Genomic DNA, 18,599 nt, shown 5'->3' with positions numbered 1-18,599 from the left:
ATGGCGCACGAAAAAGGTAAACGTAGAGAAACATTATTGCGAAGTGAAACGTACCGTCCGTGTGAAAGACCTGCGTGCATGCTATCTGCTTGCCGAGTTCTCTGAGAATCGGCGACCAGTTCCGGTTTCAGTTCTTTGAATTTATTCAATTCTAAAATTCTAAATCAGCAGATAAGAACAATATAGAACAAAATCTTTATTATTAGTATTTAAAATACCTGATGTTTTTTTACTTTTTTATTATATTATGCCTATATGTTGATTATGTACGGCAAGGCGGCTACGGCTTCTCTCGGTGGGTGCCATTGGGGTCGAGAGGCGGCAAGGCATAGGTCCCATGGTTTCACTGGTTTCGCGCGCTTTCTCGGTGTTTTCGAAGTTGGGCTCGTGGATACAATCTGCGTTTCGGTCGAAGGTAAGTGTTGTCGTTTGCTAACTGTTTTCAATCAGTTGGGCATGTGGACATACGTGTGATGGCCTTGTTTTTCACCTTCTTTAGAGCTTACGCTTGGCGGGAAGCGCGCCATGGAAAGCGAATACGAAAGTAAGTTAACGTTGCACTTTTCATTCCTTCACATTCGTAGCGTTAGACTGCCGTTATTAAAGTGCAGTCCAGTGATATACTTTGAATGTCACTCGCGTAAACAACACGGCACACGTCAATTTACTAGCTATTGAGAATCTGAATGAAGAACACAGGCAAGCAGTACGCTATAGTTGCGCCAACATGGCTTCCATGTCGAGAGCGACTGCCTACCGTCGCATCAGCCACGCCGTGCAGGCCGATGTGCACGCAATATTGGCAGCTGCTGGCGAGCATATTAACGCAGGGAATATTTCTGGAGTCGCTTCCGCCTCCTTTCGGCCAGTGGAAGTTCCCGAACCATTTCCGAACCTTTCGCTTGGCCAAGTTGCGAGTCGCGGCATTGGTGGCGGGGCGCAGGAAGTTTGCGATGTGGACCAGACTGGTGACAGCAGTCATAGTGATCACAGCTTGCCCGTGGAACCCGAAAACTTGCTTGACAGGCGCCACAGAAGCCTTACGCAGCAGGATGCCGTAACGGATTCTAGCACAAGCACTTTGTTGAAAGAACTGGACATTACATCATTGAAAGAAGACCTGCGACAATGGAGCTTACAATCGAGTGTACCTCACGATGTCGTCACAAAGCTTTTAAAGGTTCTTCGCTCGTATTCTTGCTTGCATAAGCTACCAAACAGCGCTAGGGCACTTTTGTCGACACCGAGAGTGGCAAATGTCACACTGATGGATTCTGGTCAGTATTGTCATTTTGGCTTGCGTGAAGGGCTTCACTCAGCTCTCAGACATGTTGTTCACGTGCCTGATCCTATTATTATCCACGTAAATGTGGATGGACTGCCACTGACAAAAAGCACACGAGGTCAGTTCTGGCCTATTCTTTGTCGTGTGTCAAACTGCAAGCCAAGCGAACCATTTCCAGTCGGTGTCTTTTTTGGCGAGTGCAAACCCTCTCAGGCTAATGTGTTCTTGCAGCCATTCGTGTGTGACCTGAAAAGCGTGCTCCAAGAAGGCCTGACACTAGGAGGCAAGACGTTTGCAGTACAGGTAGGAGCACTAATCTGTGACGCGCCTGCTAAGTCATATGTTCTTGGCATCAAAGGGCATAATGGTTACTTCAGCTGCTCCAAATGTGTGACTGAGGGAGATTTTGAGCAAGGACGAATGTGCTTTCCTGAATTAGATGCGCCATTAAGGATAAATAACAGTTTCCGCAGAGCAGAGCAAGAAGAGCACCACACCACGAAGACCATTTTGTTGGAATTGCCTATGGACATTGTTCAGCATGTTCCACTTGATTACATGCACTTAATCTGTCTTGGCGTGGTACGGAAGCTCCTGCTACTTTGGATCAAAGGCGAAAAAAAATACCATATAGGAAAAGATTCAAGAGATGCAGTGTCAGAAGCAAATTTAAAAATGAAGCACTTTGTACCATCTGAATTGTCCAGGAAGCCACGAAGCTTGTCAGAGCTTGATAGGTGGAAGGCCACAGAATTTCGCATGTTTCTACTGTACACCGGCCCTGTTGTCTTAAAGTCGCACATTGCACAGCGCCTAATAGACAACTTCATCACGTTGCACTGTGCTGTCAGCCTGCTTTGTAGCCCGCAGCATTGCAGCGAGTACTTGGAGTACTCCAGAAAGCTTCTGAGGCATTTTGTTGAGGTATACATCACCTTGTTTGGTAAGCATGCTGTATCACACAACATTCATGGGCTTATTCATGTAGCAGATGATGTTAAAGTTTATGGGCCATTGGATAACTACAGTGCTTTCCCATTCGAAAACTACATGTGTAAGCTGAAGAAGTATGTGCGAAAACCCGAAACGCCACTGGAGCAGCTACACAACCGCATTCTTGAAGAACGTTCTTTCAACAAGCCTTCACCTAGTAGCTCAGCCCAACCTCCATCCAGCTGGGATGTCATTTTCATAGGTGCAGAACGTGCAAAGCTGAAAGGAAGACACGAAGAGGGACCTTTGCCACCTGGATGTATTGGGCCGCAGTACAAAGCCCTTGAATTTGATTCTGTTACCTTCAGACTAGGCAAAAGGGACTCCACAAGCATGCTTGATGATGGCACAATTGTAAAGATGGAGAATATCGCACTCTCTGAAGGTTGCGAGCCTGTAATAATTGGCAGAAAATATGAAAAGTTGGAAGATCTTTACAAGTATCCATGTAGTTCCTCACTCTTAAATATACATCTGGCATCCCAAGCTTCTGCTCTGCAGTTCTGGCCTGTTTCAAAAATCAAAACGAAGTGTGTTAGGCTTCCAGTTGGCAAAAAATTTGCAGTCTTTCCATTCGTGCACCAAAAGTGACTGCTCTTCAAAACATTGCTGCTACTGTTTTGTGTGTGTGTGTGTGTGTGTGTGTGTGTATGTGTGTGTTTAGCTTGACACGCCAAGGTCATGGACTCTAGGAACTTTTCTCGCTTCATGTTAAATGACAAAGAAAAGCATTCTGGTGATTTTCATAACTGAAATAATTACTTGTTGTTAGGTGACCCCTTTGTCGTGGTGTCTTTTCCTGAAGAGGAGGACAGCTTGGCCATCATTCACAAGTCATGGCTCAAAGAAGACCACCGCTCTACATTTTGGCCAATAGAAAGAAACCCTGGAAAACGGCGAAAACTAACGATGCAAGGCGCTAAACCAACAGGGTCCTGGATTGAAGTGCAGTGCATCGTCAAACGCTGGGCTAGTAAGGTTGCCTTTTACATTCTCAATTTCTGTGTTGTAAAAAAGCTTTTTTTCCTCCAGATACCTATGAGAAGGCACAAGACAAGCTTAATTCCCTCCAGTACTCATCTGACACTAACAGTGAAAGAGAATTGGGACGGGGCAAAAGGAAGCGGCAACGTGCGATGCGTTTTGGAGATGACGAGGACAACAGCAGCACAGACTACGGTGACAGTGATGAATACGTCCAACCAAGGGCACCGACACCACCTCAACCATTATCCACAGGTAAGGCTGAGGTTGTCACCATGCTATTAATTAGAAATGTGCATTCATATTTCAACGATATTGTAAAGCAACTCCGCGAATGAGTTACCGCCTACTCTGCTATGCAAACAGCAAACCTTGTGTGGTGTGTGTAGAATGAAAATTTTTTAAATCTTTTTTCTTCCTTCTTTTAGGCAGGTATGAGCCAACATCAGCAGAGCCGTCTTACCAGCTTTCACACTGTACAGGTAACCTGCCTGAAGCAACTCCAATGCTTTATAGTAACCACTCGTTTACTTCAGATATCCGTGACTGTTCATCGTCTCTCACGGAGGCTTCTCAACCAAGTTCACAGGCCGGTATGTCTTTCACTATTTTGACTCTGTTTTCATCTCTGACTTTCTAAGTTTAGCCTGAACGAAATTGGGTTAACCGTAAGCTATATAATTGTCTACGTGGTAATTTCACTTTATTTCAACCTTTAGAGAAAGTTGACTTTTACTGCCGTTCAGATTCTTTAGCTGTTTATTTGCCTATGTCTAGGAGTTATGCACACATGCTACAAGAAATTGTAATTGCTACATTGTACTCTAGTTAGGTTGCTGTTACCTATGCTGCAGTGCCCGCTGCACAATTGCCAAGCATACGGGCCAGAATAGTGGTCCACCCTAAATTGTTTTTTGTCGTTTATGCTGTGGTAGCAATTAAAGCGGTGTCATACTCAAAAGTTCATCAACCTTCTTGTACACTTTTTTTGGGGACCACTGGTCGCACCATATCGCGTCTTCACTTTATGCATACTGTGGAGCATTGTGCTAATCTTTAACTTCACCTGCAGCTCCTAACTTAAGAGCTAGTTATGTTGACCTAACTTTCCATATATGGTCCAGCACAAGGATCAAATCCATTTTCTGAACTACAGTATCTGCTAAAGACTGTGACACTGCTGAAAGCTTCATCCATAGGCTCAGCAAATTACAATACCATATTATGTTTCCTTCAAGGTTGTTAAGCTGCCCTTTGAAGACAGCTACTCTAATGTAAGACTTTCGCTCTGAAAAGTTGTTATCAAACTGGTGCACAATGTTCGTAATGCAAAATTACAGGACTAGGTTAAGCTAACTACTATTCTCCTGCAGCTTCTTTATTGTCTCACCAGCCATGAAATGATGCCTCTGTGTTGGCACATAACGTTTTATTTCTTTTTGTACATTCTGTGGTCAGGTGGAGCATAAGTAGTGGCCTCTTTCTGTTTCAGCTGTACTGTACAGACCATCATCTATGCCTTTCGAGAGAAGGCAGTATATGGAAGCACAAGTGCCTGGTATGTCTTTACATATGTGATTGCAGTTTGTTACTTTGTATACCATATTGCAAACAGTTGTGCACTGGAGTACTGCATATTATCATTCAGGTGCATTGTAAAGATTGGGGGGGGAGTGTATTCTGTAAGTGTCCGCATAGTGGACACTTACACAACATCCACCCACATTCCCCACCTCACTCCCAGCTTCTGCACCTCTTGTACAAAATTTGAGACCACTTAAAGACTACCGACCCTTTTTTGAATGAATGTCAGTGGAATACATAACGACACGACACAAACGCTTTGTATGTTATGCATGCAATTTATTGGCAGTATAAATATTTTGCTGGTCTCAGGTAGTATATTTAGATTTTTGTTTGCTTGTGCATTCTGCTGCCAGAGTGTAAGCCGTGGTGTGTTTGTTTCAGATGCCTTGCACAGGTCTGTAGCTGCCCACGCCGAATATCCTAGCTCATACACGGACTTGCAAACTCGTGGTTAGTCATCCATGTGATGTACATCTTTGTGCTGCTGTCATTCACTGTCCTAGTTTATAGTCACATGGAGCATAACCTATGGTCTGTTTTACGTTCAGGTTCAGCATACAGGCCAGTATCCACATCTCTTGCTGAAGCTACAAGGTCACACACGAATACACATGTGCTCGGTATGTAATTCATATGCAATGTTATATGTTCTTAATGTTGCTGCAGTTCGGTGTTTGCTTTTTGCTTATGCATTCTGCGGCGAGGTTGAGCGTAAACCATGGCGTCTTTGTTTTAGATGCTTTGCACAGGTCGGAAGCTGCCAGCTCATTCACAGAATTGCAAACTCGTGGTATGTCATTTATGTGGTATACATCATTATGTTGCTGTCATTCATTGTTTCCACTTTCGCATTTTTTAGCGCTTATTACATTATGTTTAAATGACTGTGGCGTGTTTTATGTTCAGGCTCATCGAATATACCAGTATCTGCATCCCTTGCTGGAGTTACAAGGCCACACACGGAACCACACGTACTTGGCATGTCATCCTGATGTCACGTTGCTATTTTTGTTATGTTGCTGTAGTTCTTGACATTTACTTTTTTTATTGCAATCAGCATTCGTTCCCTACTTCAGGCAATTTGAGCCTGTCTATCTAACTATCCTCTTAAATCTTTGTTCCAGATGCTTTATGCAGGCCTCCTCCGCCCCACGCTGAAGTTGCCAGCTTCACAGAGTTGCAACCTCTTGGTATGTCATGCATGTAATATAAATTTTTGCTGGTTTTGTTCACCGAATCCAATTTTTGCCTTTGGACATTTAATGCACTAGTCAGGCAGAGCATAACCTGTGGTGTCGTTTATATTCAGATTCATCGTACAGGCCAGTATCCACATGTGTGACTGGAACTACAAGGTTGCACGCAGACCCACAAGTGCTCGGTATGTCGTCCACCTTCTATTTATGGTTATAGTTAATAGGGTTCACTGTTGTTGGAGCTTATGTTACCAAGGCCAAGTTTGATGATGATGTATGGTGTTTAATGGCGCAAGGGCCAGGTATGGCCAAAGAGCGCCAGGCCAGTGTGTTCATGAGTTGACAATGGAGCAATGAATTGCGAAAGGTAGATGTGTCGTGGCTGTAAAAGGGCCTAAAAACAATCGCTGTAAAATGCGTAAAATATATATGTAATAAAATTATGGCAATGGCTAATGAGGTGCACTATGAACACGAAAGAACAAATTGCAAGATGATGAAGATAAACTAAAATTTATCACTGATAAACTTTTCAAACAGCACTACTGCCTTGACAGACCCTTCGAAACGCAAGGGCCTGGAGGCGCGTGCTATGCAAAATTACTATCGCGGCGACATCCTCTGGAGAGAGGATGCGCTACGAAACTATTGGGCAAATAACATGCAATACTACATCACTCAGAAAATCCAGGACAGCTTTAGTGCTAAAGAGAGGTTTGTCGTCCAGAAACATAGCGGGATGGAGTGGAAGACAGTACCGGTACGCTAGGGGAAAGTGCCTTTTTCTCTCTGTTTCGGCTTCCCTGCACTCCACGAGGACGTGGAGCACGGTAAGCCTCTCTCCACATCTACCACAGGTTGGCGGGTCATTTCCAGTTAGGAGGAAATTGTGGGTGCCGTATGTATGTCCTATTCTCAGACGAGAGAATAGGACATTTGTTCTTCGTATTTTCGTAACGGGATGCCAGGGACCTATTTGTGGCTTAACTAAGTGGAGCTTATTGTTCGTTTCGGCATCCCACAAGCGCTGCCAGTGGCTTCGAAGTTTCTTTCTCAAGTAGGGCTTGAGATCGCTGGCAGGGATAGAAGCGGTAGGGTTAAGGGCTCGCGATGTAGTTGATGTAGCCATTTGATCAGCCAGAACATTCCCCTCGATGCCTCTATGGCCAGGCACCCAGCATATAATATTATGCTGGTTAGACATGTATGCCTTGCACAGAGCAGAATACAGTTCAATAAGTACAGGGTTTGTGTGTCTATGTAGAGTCATGATGGCTTTTACGACGCTTAGGGAGTCTGTAAATATTATTGATCTTTTGAGTTTCGATTTGCCTATACTCTTCACAGCCGATAAAAATGCATAGGCCTCAGCCGTAAAAATGCTTGTTTCCGGGTGCAGTACATCGGACTCGGAGAACGATGGGCCGACTACTGCATAAGATACCCCTGCATGTGACTTGGAAGCGTCGGTGTAAAACTGAGTGCAGGACGAGTACTTGAACTGGATTTCTAGAAAATGCATCCGTATATGTGCCTCTGGAGCATCTTTTGTGATCTCTACAAACGAAGTATCACACTCTATGAGTTGCCAATGCCACGGTGGCACTGGCTTTGCTGGGGCCATCAGAGTATTTTCAAGTAGTGGGATGTTCATTTCTTCACTAATTTTTCTTACACGTAGTGAAAAGGGTTCTCTTGCTGTCGGCCGGTTATTAAAGAGTGTGGAACTGGTCATATCATTTACAGTTGAGAAGGATGGGTGTTCCGAGTTAGAATTTACTTTCAGGAAATAGGTGAGACTTAAGGATGAACGTTGCATATCAAGCGACCACATGTCCGCCTCTACATACAGGCTTGCCACAGGACTTGTCCTGAAGGCACCAGTGGCTAGGCGGATGCCTAGATGGTGTACAGGATCCAGCATCCTCAGGGTGCTTGGCGTTGCGGAATGGTACACTATGGCGCCGTAATCTAATCTTGTGAGTATGAGGCTCTTATGCAAATTCAAAAGACACTTTGTGTCACTACCCCAAGCAGTGCGTGACAACACTTTTAGAATATTCATTGTTTTCATGCACTTGTTTCTTACATACCGTATATGTGCCATAAATGTAAGCTTTGTATCTAGAATCACACCTAAAAATTTATGTTCTGTTTTTACGGGCACCCGTTCTCCCTGCAACTCAATGTCAGGATCGGGGTGCAGACCCCTCTTTCTGGAGAACAGTACGCAGGTGGTCTTTTGTGGGTTAAGGCTAAACCCATTCTCGTCTGCCCACTTCGACACCTTGTTCAGACCAAGTTGAATCTGCCGCTCACAGACTGCAAGATTGCAGGAGGTGAAACCTATCTGTACATCATCGACGTATGTACAATAAAACATGTTTCTTGGGATATACAGACGCAAAGAACTCATTTTTATGATAAAGAGAGTGCAACTGAGCACCCCGCCCTGTGGCACTCCAGTTTCCTGCACAAATGGTCTTGATAAAGCATTTCCCACACGAACACGGAAAGTGCGATTAGATAAATAACTTTCGACGACATTTAACATGCAACCACGTATACCAAAGTGTGAGAGGTCTCTAAGTATTCCAAAACGCCACGTGGTATCGTAGGCTTTGTCTATATCAAGGAATACAGACAGAAAGAACTGTTTACGGACAAAAGCTTCACGAATTTGCGTCTCAATACGTATCAAATGGTCGACGGTGGATCGACCTTCTCGAAACCCGCATTGGTACGCGTCAAGCAGTTTGTTTGATTCGAGGAAATGGATTAGTCGGCGGTTTATCATTTTTTCGAACAGTTTGCAGAGGCAGCTTGTTAGTGCTATAGGGCGGTAACTCGAAGCAGACGATGGGTCCTTGCCCTGTTTCAGTATAGGAACTACAATGGCCTCTTTCCAGGCAGAGGGGATCTCGCCGGAGGTCCATATAGCATTGTATAGGGAGAGGAGAGTTTTCTTTGTTTCATGGGGAAGGTGTTTCAGCATTTGATAAGCTATGCGGTCAGAGCCTGGGGCAGACTTATTGCAACAACTAAGTGATGCATACAGCTCAGCAATGCAGAAAGGCTGGTTGTATGCCTCGTCTCCGGTACATTTTCTTTCTAGTTTCTGTTTTTCTATTGCAGCCTTGTGCCTTTTAAATGTTTGGGAATAATGAGATGAGCTGGACACACTTTCAAAATGTGCTCCCAGGCAGTTAGCTTGGTCTTCCAGACTGTCGCCTTGTGTGTTTACCAACGGGAGTGAATAAGTTTGTAGCCCTTTTATCTTATTTACTTTCTTCCAGACTCTGCCCTCGTCTGTATATGAGTTGATGCCCGATAAAAACTTCTCCCAACTCTCTCTCCTGGCTTGTCGGCGCGTTCTTCTGCCCTCCGATTTTATTTTCTTAAAATTAACGAGATTCTCCGCAGTTGGGGAGTCGCGTAGCAACCCCAACGCTTTATTCTGTTTCCTACGAGCCTTCCGACATTCGTCGTTCCACCATGGGACACGGCGTTTGCAGGTCGCACCACTCATTTCTGGTATACATTCAGAAGCGGCACCGATTATGAAAGATGTAAAATACTCAACAGCAGCATCAATTCCCAGCGAAGATATGTCAGGCCACGAGATACCACTTGTAAGAGTTTGGAATTTCTCCCAATCTGCCATATCCAACTTCCAGCGGGGTGCCTGTGGTGGAGGTTCGTTTTGTAGTGGTGATCTCAGCAGTATCGGGAAGTGGTCACTCCCGTAAGGATTTTTTATAACTTCCCATTTAAGTTCAGCAAATATAGACGGGGAAGCTACACTGAGATCAATGGAAGAAAACGTTTTGTTTGCGAGATTGTAGTAGGTGGGTTCCTTCTTATTCAGGAGACACGCACCAGAGGAGAAAAGAAATTGTTCGATTAGGCGTCCTCGCGCATCGATACGCGTGTCGCCCCACAAGCTGCTGTGTGCATTGAAATCACCAAGAAGGAGGTAAGGTTCTGGTAATTCATCTATAAGTGACTGAAATTCATGCTTGTGTAAAGGATAATGTGGGGGTATGTAGAGCGAGCAAATGGTAACGAGTTTACCCAGAAGTACAGCACGAACGGCTACCGCCTCAAGTGCCGTATTAAGTGGAAGTTGCTGACAGGCTACACTTCTGTCGAGTATGATGGCCACACCACCAGATGATGCGGCAGAATCCTCGCGATCTTTTCGGAAAACAATATTCTGACGTAGGAAGTTGGTGTTTCTGGAGTTTAGATGTGTTTCTTGAACACACAGCACCTTTGGATTAAATTTACTGAGAAGTTCTTGGATATCGTCTAGGTTGTGGATTAGTCCCCTAACATTCCACTGCATTATTTTATTCATGTTGGAGGAAAATAAAAGGTGCTGTGTGTTTCAAGGGGTGTGTACAGCCTATTTTACAGAGCCTTTTACAGGCGCTGTAACTGGTGTCTTGTCTTTTTTGGAGCGGTCGAGAGAACCTCGCCGCTCCATCGAAGCTACTAGCGCCGTTTGGCTTGGACTGGTGTCCATAGCCTCTTGCGAGGCACTGGACACCCGCTCCAGAGAGCGATGTGTGCGTCGCGTAGACTTCATCTCGAGCGACGAAGTCTTCGTCCTCACCGGACCGGAGGTCGACAGGACCCCTGGGGCCTCTGCGGTGCCCTGGCTGCTGCCGGAGCTTGTAGAGGCCACTGGTGTGGACAATTTGAGAGATGGCAGGGCAGCGTTGGCTGCTCCCACCTTAGGGGCGGGTGGCGTTGGCCTCGGCACGCTAGGCGTGGTCCGGGCTGCCGCCAGATGCCGTTGTGGTGCCGCCCCCCGTTGCACCACTTCGGCGAAAGATGTTTTGAGCAAGAATAAAGAGGAGATACGTTGTCGTGCTTCACGGAATGTTATGTTCTCCTTCACTTTTACAGCAATTATTTCTTTTTCTTTCTTCCAGGCTGGGCAAGCTCTGGAGTATGCAGGGTGACTGCCATCGCAGTTAGCACAATGTACCTCGTCATTATTGCAATCGTCAGAAGAGTGACCGGTTGTGCCGCACTTTGCGCACATAAGCTGCCCTCGGCAGCTCTGGGATGCGTGACCAAATCTTTGACATTTGAAGCAACGTCGCGGGTTCGGAATGTACGGTCGAACATGAAGTTTTACGTAGCCGGTTTCAAGAGTCTCGGGTAAAGTAGTTGAACTGAAAGTGAGTATTAAATGCTTTGTTGGGATTTCGTTGTCATTCCGTCTGATTTTGATGCGCTGCACATGGATTACCCCTTGGTCCTTCCATCCATCCAGGAGTTCTTCTTCATTCAATGTCATTAGGTCTTCGTCTGATACTACACCTTTTACTGTGTTCATTGTTCGATGTGCGCTTACAGAAACAGGGATGTTACCAAAGGCTACGAGGTGTGCGAGTTTGTTGTATTGTTCCTTGTCTTTTAGTTCGAGGAGCAAATCTCCGGTTGCCATCTTTGTTGCCTTATACCCAGCTCCAATGGTCTCTTTTAGGCACTTGGCCACAAGAAATGGGGAAATTGCTCTAGCTTTCGTAGATGGTTGCTCACAGTGAAGGACGTGAAATTTCGGGAAAGTTTCTTTGTTTTTGGGCCAGAATAGCGAGGTTGCATCGGTGCGTACCCTTTTCGAGGCACGATCGGTTGTAAACGGGTTTGAGGATCCCATGGAAAGAAGTGGTTTATTCGGCAACGGCGTCTGCCACCCACCACGGAGCCCAACAAGGGGACGTGGCAGAACAAGTAAACAAGTCTGCACAGCGCCAGCAGTATGCCGTTACTATAACCTAATATGGTATACCCAAGGTAGGACAGCCACACCAGGTTAACCCTTGCCGCCAGGAAAAGTTGAAGTGAAAGGAAAAGATGAGAAGACAGGAAAGATTAAAAGTGATAGGGAAAGACGAAGATTGGAGAGAGAGCCAGGAAAAGGCAACTACCGATTTCCCCCGGGTGGGTCAGTCCGGGGGTGCCGTCTACGTGAAGCGGAGGCCAAAGAAGTGTGTTGCCTCCGCCGGGGGGCCATAAAGGTCCAACTCCCGGCATCGGCTCAACCCCCAGGATCCCCTTTTCCCCGGACACGGCTAAGCCACGCACGGTTAAGCGTAGGAGGGTCCGACCCTCATGTGCTCGGGTCCGTGGTGTCGCAACACACCAAACGCCTGCTGACGCAGACGCCCCTGCGGGTACCAAGGCCAAGTTTTCAGTATTTTTTCTGCAAAGACCGATTTGTGTTGTTTTGACTCCATATTTACTTGAAGCAAATGATTTTTTTGTATCTACATGTACCATTGACATTTGTGATAACATGTGCCCAGAAGTGTGAGAGTAATTCCATTAGCACTTAGATTGTTCTTCTTTATAACATATTGAAAACAGAAGGTGATATCCTTAGCACTAAATCAGCTTTGTTATTGAGTTATCTTGCTGGCTTCATGACAGAAAAAGTTACGGCAGAACCCATCTCACGATGACTGCTAACGGTAATGCGATAAGCATTCAAGCAATATAGCAGCACATCGTATTGCTGAAGTCACGTTTATTTAAAATCTGTAGTGGCCATTCTGAGACTTTCGTTGCTTTGGCTATAGGCGACGTACGATGTCTCCAGTATCAGCTCGCTTTTCTATGGCACTCGCCTGGCAAGGTTGCCCACGATCGTGATGGCATAATGAAGACTGTGACGATGATGTAATGATAAAAAAAGAGTGATGTCGATGGAACGACTAAGGCATTGTGACGACAACAGCATGACGACAAGGAGATGACAATTTTGAAATGATCACTATGGTATAATGATCACAATGTGATGACTATGGCACGAGGACAATGGGATGATGCAAGTGCATGGTGATGGCGGTGTGACGAAGACAGTACAGCAACAACCGTATGATGACGATGGCACGTCCACGACAATAGGGTGACGTGTTTGAAGCGATGATGGAAAACAACAGTGTGATGATGATTGCATGGAGGCAATGGTATGTCAAGAACTGTGTGATGACAACATGGCGAGAGTGGGATGATGAAGTTGGAAGGACGAAGATGGGAATGACCGTTATGGCATCACGACGGCAATATTACAATTATAATTAAGGGTCCAATCATTCAGTCACGGATATAGCCACTTTTTTGTTGTTCAGTGCAACTGGTGGTTAGCTGAGACTAAAAATTTTCATTCTGCCGTTTTACACGCCGATAGCAGGATATGATTAGGAGCTAGGCACACCGTAATGGGGGGCTCCGGAATAATTGTGACCACCTGGGCTTCTTCAACGTGCACCCAACGCACGGCACACAAGCATTTTTGCATTCCGTCCCCCATGGGAATTCATCCGTGGGGGCCAGGAACTTAATTGCGACATCGAGCTTAGCAGCGCAACACCATAGCCGCTAAGCCACTGCAGCAAGAAGCGAGCTGACACATGAAAGCCCTTTATAATGCACAGTGATGCATAGTTGCCTTGACCGAAAAAGAAATTGGCTATCTCTGTGAGTGACAGATTACACGCTCTTGTTTCGTTTTCCTTAAGGACACATGCCTGGTTTTAGCACCCTCTTCTTGATAGTCCAGTTGTCTCTTTCTCGTCCCGTTTGTCATTCTGTTTTTCTGTCACGAAGCCATACTAACAAGCACAGGTTCAGGATTTCTTGCAATCTTGCTGGCTGTCCAGTCATTAATATTATATCTGCGTTTTACTCTTCAGCATGCATAAAGAAGAATCTCTATGTTCTCTGTTGAATTCTGCAGTGTAAATGATAAGCAGCAAGTTCTGAGAGCTCCATCTCTTGAGCAATACATTCAAGACGGTAATTGAACAATACGTTCCTTTCACTTGTGCTATGTATATGCATAAATTGAAATGCGAAAGGCAGAGTACATACTTTCTATACAGTCTAACCTCACCTAGCTCTGGCTTCATGATAATAGCGTGAGTGTGAGTATTCATTACCCACCCCTATGCCGCAGCCATGCAGCACGCAAGAAAGGCTTTTGTGTGTTGCCACTGGCGCACTATCTTTTCTCAATGTCGTCGTGACGGAGTGACACCATGAGTCAGTGCCGCAGTTTATCGCTTATTCCTTCTTTATGAGTGTACCCCATCATTCGAGCAACAATGGTTGCTAGCGTGCAAGTGGTGACTGAGAAAGGCATTTGTGGTACGTGGCATGGCTGCAGCATTGGACAAATCGTGAATCCTTGCTCGCGCTTTTATCACAAGGCGAGTGCTAGATGACAAGAACCGTAAAGAAGGCACATGGAGGCTTCGCTGTTTGTGTTACAACAACTATGGCTGGTAGTACATTTAATAATGCTCATGACTGTATTTTTTTCCAATTACCACGTCAAGTACCGTATATATTTACGAAAATAGGTTAAGAACAAATGAAAGTTGACCCCTGTATAATGAAATCACTGAAAAAATTTTAAAATACAAGTTGAATATAGATCGAGCTATATCTTTCTAGAAAAACAAAGCACTTTGAACATGACACACCATTATTTGCCTTATGCTCGGCTACTAAATCTCGCTAGTTGATGCCACAAGCTCGCTGTCTGAAATGGCAGAGAAGACAACCTCGACGGACGCTTCACAGGCATCTTCGGCACCCCAAATGACGCCGTTCGTGTGCCGTCGAGTGTGTTGGACATGCAGCTTTCTTTCAAGCCAGTCTGGATAATCTCGAGACTGGCCATGTGGTAGGCGCAATTGAGGAACTCGATTGGCTTGGTACTTTGGCTAGCCTTAGGCGACACGGGCCTGAACTCACGATTCTGATAATATTTATGCAATGTGTCCTTTCACCTCGTTCCTCCCATTGTCATCCTCCATTGTGACCCTCTTTCTTCCCCTCTTCCCCTTCCCTCACGTAAAGTAGCAGGCCAGATGTTCTGTTTTCCGGCCGACCTCTCTACTTTTTCAAATCATTAAACTTGGCTAGCCTTGTTCCCAAATATGGTTGATGACTAATTTTGGGTAAGATTTTCGAAAAAGGGTCTACCTATATTCGAATACATGCAGTAGTTTCTCATCCTGCAAATAGCGCTGAACTGAAAATCCACATAATACTAACGACAATAATTTTCTTTTTCAGCCTTCATGGAAAGGATATTACAAATACTGAATGGTATTAAGCAGACCCAGCAGGCCCATTCACAATATCTTAATGAGCTGCTCAGCAATGCAGACAGTGCTCCGTCGCACCCTTGTCACCTCCCAGAGTTGCCTTTTTCGGATGTGGCAGACGTGCTCGACTATGAGAAAAAACTACAGACAGACAAACAAGCTCAACATCAGATGGTAATGTCTCCGCCTCGTCTATTTTTGTAATCTTGCCAATTTTATGGCTAAACGAATTTTAATTAGGCCACCACTCCCTAATCATGTTGCTTCATGACCTAGACTCAGTGTGAAGTTGCCTGCCTTGTAACTACAATGTGCTGTAGTTACACGACAGATTGACGCTGATGTTACTTATGACACTAAGTCTGATTCATGGCATGCTTTACAATTTTGCATACAACTGTTTGACAATTTTAAACAATTTAAGTAATACCCCTGTCACACGGCACATGTAATGGCATTCGCAGCGAGTGAGATTACGTGTTAATGCCATTTTTGTTGCTTCTACACGGGCATAGTGAATGACATTCACTGCTAATGGCATTCGCCCGTTGAATGAGTTTCCCGAACTCATTCACGCGCGACTTGTGTACTCTCGACGACAGTGGCTTGGCAAAAAATTACAAAATAGCTAAGTTAAAACGAAATGTAATATATTTTCAGATAACCATCCAATTTTTACCATTGTATTCTTAACAATATAGTGAAAAGATGTAAACAAGAAGCACGATTTGTAGGGTTTCGTTATCATAGCAGCCTGCCGATAAACATTGCCATCAATTGCGAATGCCATTTTGTTTACCCGTGTAGACCGGGAACCCAAGACGGCAATGACATTCGGTATGAATGTCATTTACTACAAATGACATTACATGTGCCGTGTGACAGGGGTATAATACTAGAAGCCAGTTTGCACTTCTCTATTACCAAGGCATCATTTAGGTTGCAAAACTTTCAATGTGTACTGTATGTTTGTTTCTTTTTAACAGAAGAAGCACATGGCTGTCCAAGGAGGGGACTCAACAAAACAGAAAACAACACGCATACTACAGTCCCTCCTGAGCTGGAATGCTGCAATCAGCTTCAGCTGGTTTGGTGCGAAGGGGAAAAAAAAATTCTCCGAGCTGCATCTGTGCAAGCTTATGTGTGGTGAGTTACGTGCAGCAATATTGACATCACTTAGTTATTTTTTAATTTGATGTCAAGCAGTATACCCACTGTACTTTGGCTGCTTTGGCAGAATAGACCCCTTATTGCCTAGCGAGATGGATTTTCTTTGGCAAAATATATAAATGGCTTATACACCTATTAATAATGTTTTGCCGAGTTTAGTGGTGTATTTAGTTTTGTCTTTTTAGTGTAGTATCACATTGGTCCAAGTTCTGTGTGGTGTACAAAACTTATAGAAAGGATAATTTTGCTTATGCATGCAGGCACATTGACTAATGACGCAAGACACCCAGATGCCACGCTAGAGGATGTCGAGAGGGCCGCCATGACGTGGTTCCGCCATGCTGCCGAGCGGCTTGCTGCGCAACAAACATAATTGTTTTCAACGTCAAGTATGATCCTGCTAAAAGTCAGTTTCTGGTTGCAGATTTTCTGCATTGCTTGTATGAACATTTGTTTTCTTTTTTCACCAGTGTTTCGTTCCTTCTTTTCTTATTAGTTATGTTCGCCACATTCAGTTCCATCATTTTTTTATGTGTTGTTTCCTGTGCCTAACTGAAATTCTTATTTCCTGAAACTGAATTTCTTTACTGTTACACACAGCCTGCGCTGCCTGCTTAACACTCTTCTATAGTAGTGTGGAATTAAGAGCTAAGAGAGCACAATTAACAGTAATTAACTATTGGTGCAACTGGGCACACTATTGTACAATGTTTAAAAAGTGCACAGCAACATACACAGAAGCACCTTAGCAAGTAAATACAACTTTCATTCTGCACTATTAGATGGGAGTTAAGCAGGCTGTGCAGGCTGTGTGCGCCAATAAAGAAATTAGGTTTCAGGAAATCAAAATTTCAGTTAAGCACAGGAAACAACAGAGCAGAAATAAAATGATTATTTTAAACTTTGTATAAATAGTTCCTGTGAGGAGAATGTTTTAATTATATGTGTTCATTTTATACATGGGATGTGTGCAATAAAAATACATCTCCAAAGTTTAACTGTTGTGAAATATTGTCTAACTTATTTTGCATTGTTCACATGAAATTAGTCATACACTTACAGAATGTTTCAAAAATACTAAGAATGTTTCAAAAATTAGTTTTTCTGTCTGAACATTTATAAACTTTAGCCGTCTTCAGAAAACTTAAGATGCGCTGCACTTGTGTCATTGCTTTTTCTACATTACTCAATTCTGTTATAGGAGCGTTACAGGATGATAGCCTTCAGTTATTTTGTAAGTTGTTCGTCATGAAAGCATATTCAAGCTCTTCTTTCAGGCTTGAAATTGAAACACGGGGGGGCAAGATTCATTGTTGGCCCATTTGATGTTGGGAACTTCCACACGCTCGATGCTGTGTTGGTAGATGTGTGTTCTGCTGTGCTCGCAGCTCTGTTTCTTGTGTTTTCAAGATCTGGTAAATATACAAAGACGAAACAGATCCACTGAAGCCTGCAGCCGTGGGAAAAAGCAGAAAAACAAGTGCATTGCATCTCGAGGAGAGTACGTTGAAGGCGATTAAAGTCAAGAAATGTTTCAATAAATGTACAACTTAAAAAAAATTCTCTCTATTTGTGGGTATGTGCCCTTTAAATGCTGCATGCACTGGTAATTTCTGGAAACTGGAATATGTAACATCCAGATACGATGCCAGAATGTCCTGGAAGGGGCATTTAATGGACATCCTGCGGACATCCAAATATGCTCCCTGAATGTCCTGGAGGGGACATTTCACGGACATCCTGTGGATGTCGTTTTTTGTCTCATTTAGGAGGATTTGGGGATTTGTATGGGACATCCCAGGGACATCCCATACATCCTGAGCAGGAGATCCCAAGGACATTCAAAGGATGTCAGTGTGTTGTCTGGGTAGCCTCCTATCATAGCCTCCTATATGGGATCATATAGGAGGCTATGCTCCTATATAATAGGAGGCTATGGTAGATATATAGGAGGCTATGGTCGAGCAGACGACAGCTACTCAGCCCGTGAGCACGCCTCAGACAATGAGCTCTGCCGAAACAGCGGGAGCCAACGTTTATTGGCCGGAGATTCACAAGAAGGCGACGGCAGCGCCGCCACTTTTTCCGTGTTTCTTGCTTCACTCTAGCCGCTTGCTAAGGCGTCCGCTGGACCCACTCCCCCATTCTAGTACACTCTAGCCATGAGTAGAGTGACCTAGAGTATGGGAGAGTGTCCAAAGCGCCGGCTCCGGCGAGGGCCTTTTTGTGTGAACTGCCGCACCGCGCCGC

General features: G+C 44.5%; 1 protein-coding gene and 1 long non-coding RNA gene across 2 annotated transcripts; both read left to right on the top strand.

The window, feature by feature from the left end:
• Positions 1 to 5,229: 5,229 nt before the first annotated feature.
• On the top strand, positions 5,230 to 5,827 carry LOC119437670 (uncharacterized). Its single transcript, XR_005189473.2, has 4 exons — positions 5,230 to 5,299; positions 5,398 to 5,469; positions 5,586 to 5,639; positions 5,756 to 5,827. It is a non-coding gene; the product is annotated as an uncharacterized LOC119437670 (long non-coding RNA).
• A 141-nt stretch (positions 5,828 to 5,968) lies between these two features.
• LOC119447870 (uncharacterized) lies at positions 5,969 to 16,722 on the top strand. Its single transcript, XM_049663960.1, has 5 exons — positions 5,969 to 6,039; positions 6,159 to 6,230; positions 15,148 to 15,353; positions 16,166 to 16,325; positions 16,610 to 16,722. The coding sequence occupies exons 3-5, from the start codon at positions 15,153 to 15,155 to the stop codon at positions 16,720 to 16,722; spliced, it is 474 nt and encodes a 157-aa protein (XP_049519917.1). The 5' UTR covers positions 5,969 to 6,039; positions 6,159 to 6,230; positions 15,148 to 15,152.
• Positions 16,723 to 18,599: the final 1,877 nt, after the last annotated feature.

Source organism: Dermacentor silvarum, chromosome 1 (genome assembly GCF_013339745.2).
Source record: "Dermacentor silvarum isolate Dsil-2018 chromosome 1, BIME_Dsil_1.4, whole genome shotgun sequence".
In the NCBI taxonomy this organism is placed as follows: Eukaryota; Metazoa; Arthropoda; class Arachnida; order Ixodida; family Ixodidae; genus Dermacentor; species Dermacentor silvarum.
The sequence above is the reverse complement of the archived record's forward strand: the minus strand, read 5'-3'. Positions and strand labels throughout refer to the sequence as shown.

What these genes read in the sequence shown, in the direction of transcription:
- LOC119447870 (XM_049663960.1), top strand. Translation starts at nt 15,153, where the DNA reads ATGGAAAGGATATTACAAATACTGAATGGTATTAAGCAGACCCAGCAG. An exon ending in AACAAGCTCAACATCAGATG is followed by an intron (nt 15,354 to 16,165) that starts GTAATGTCTCCG and finishes TCTTTTTAACAG; the next exon opens with AAGAAGCACATGGCTGTCCA. An exon ending in TCTGTGCAAGCTTATGTGTG is followed by an intron (nt 16,326 to 16,609) that starts GTGAGTTACGTG and finishes TTATGCATGCAG; the next exon opens with GCACATTGACTAATGACGCA.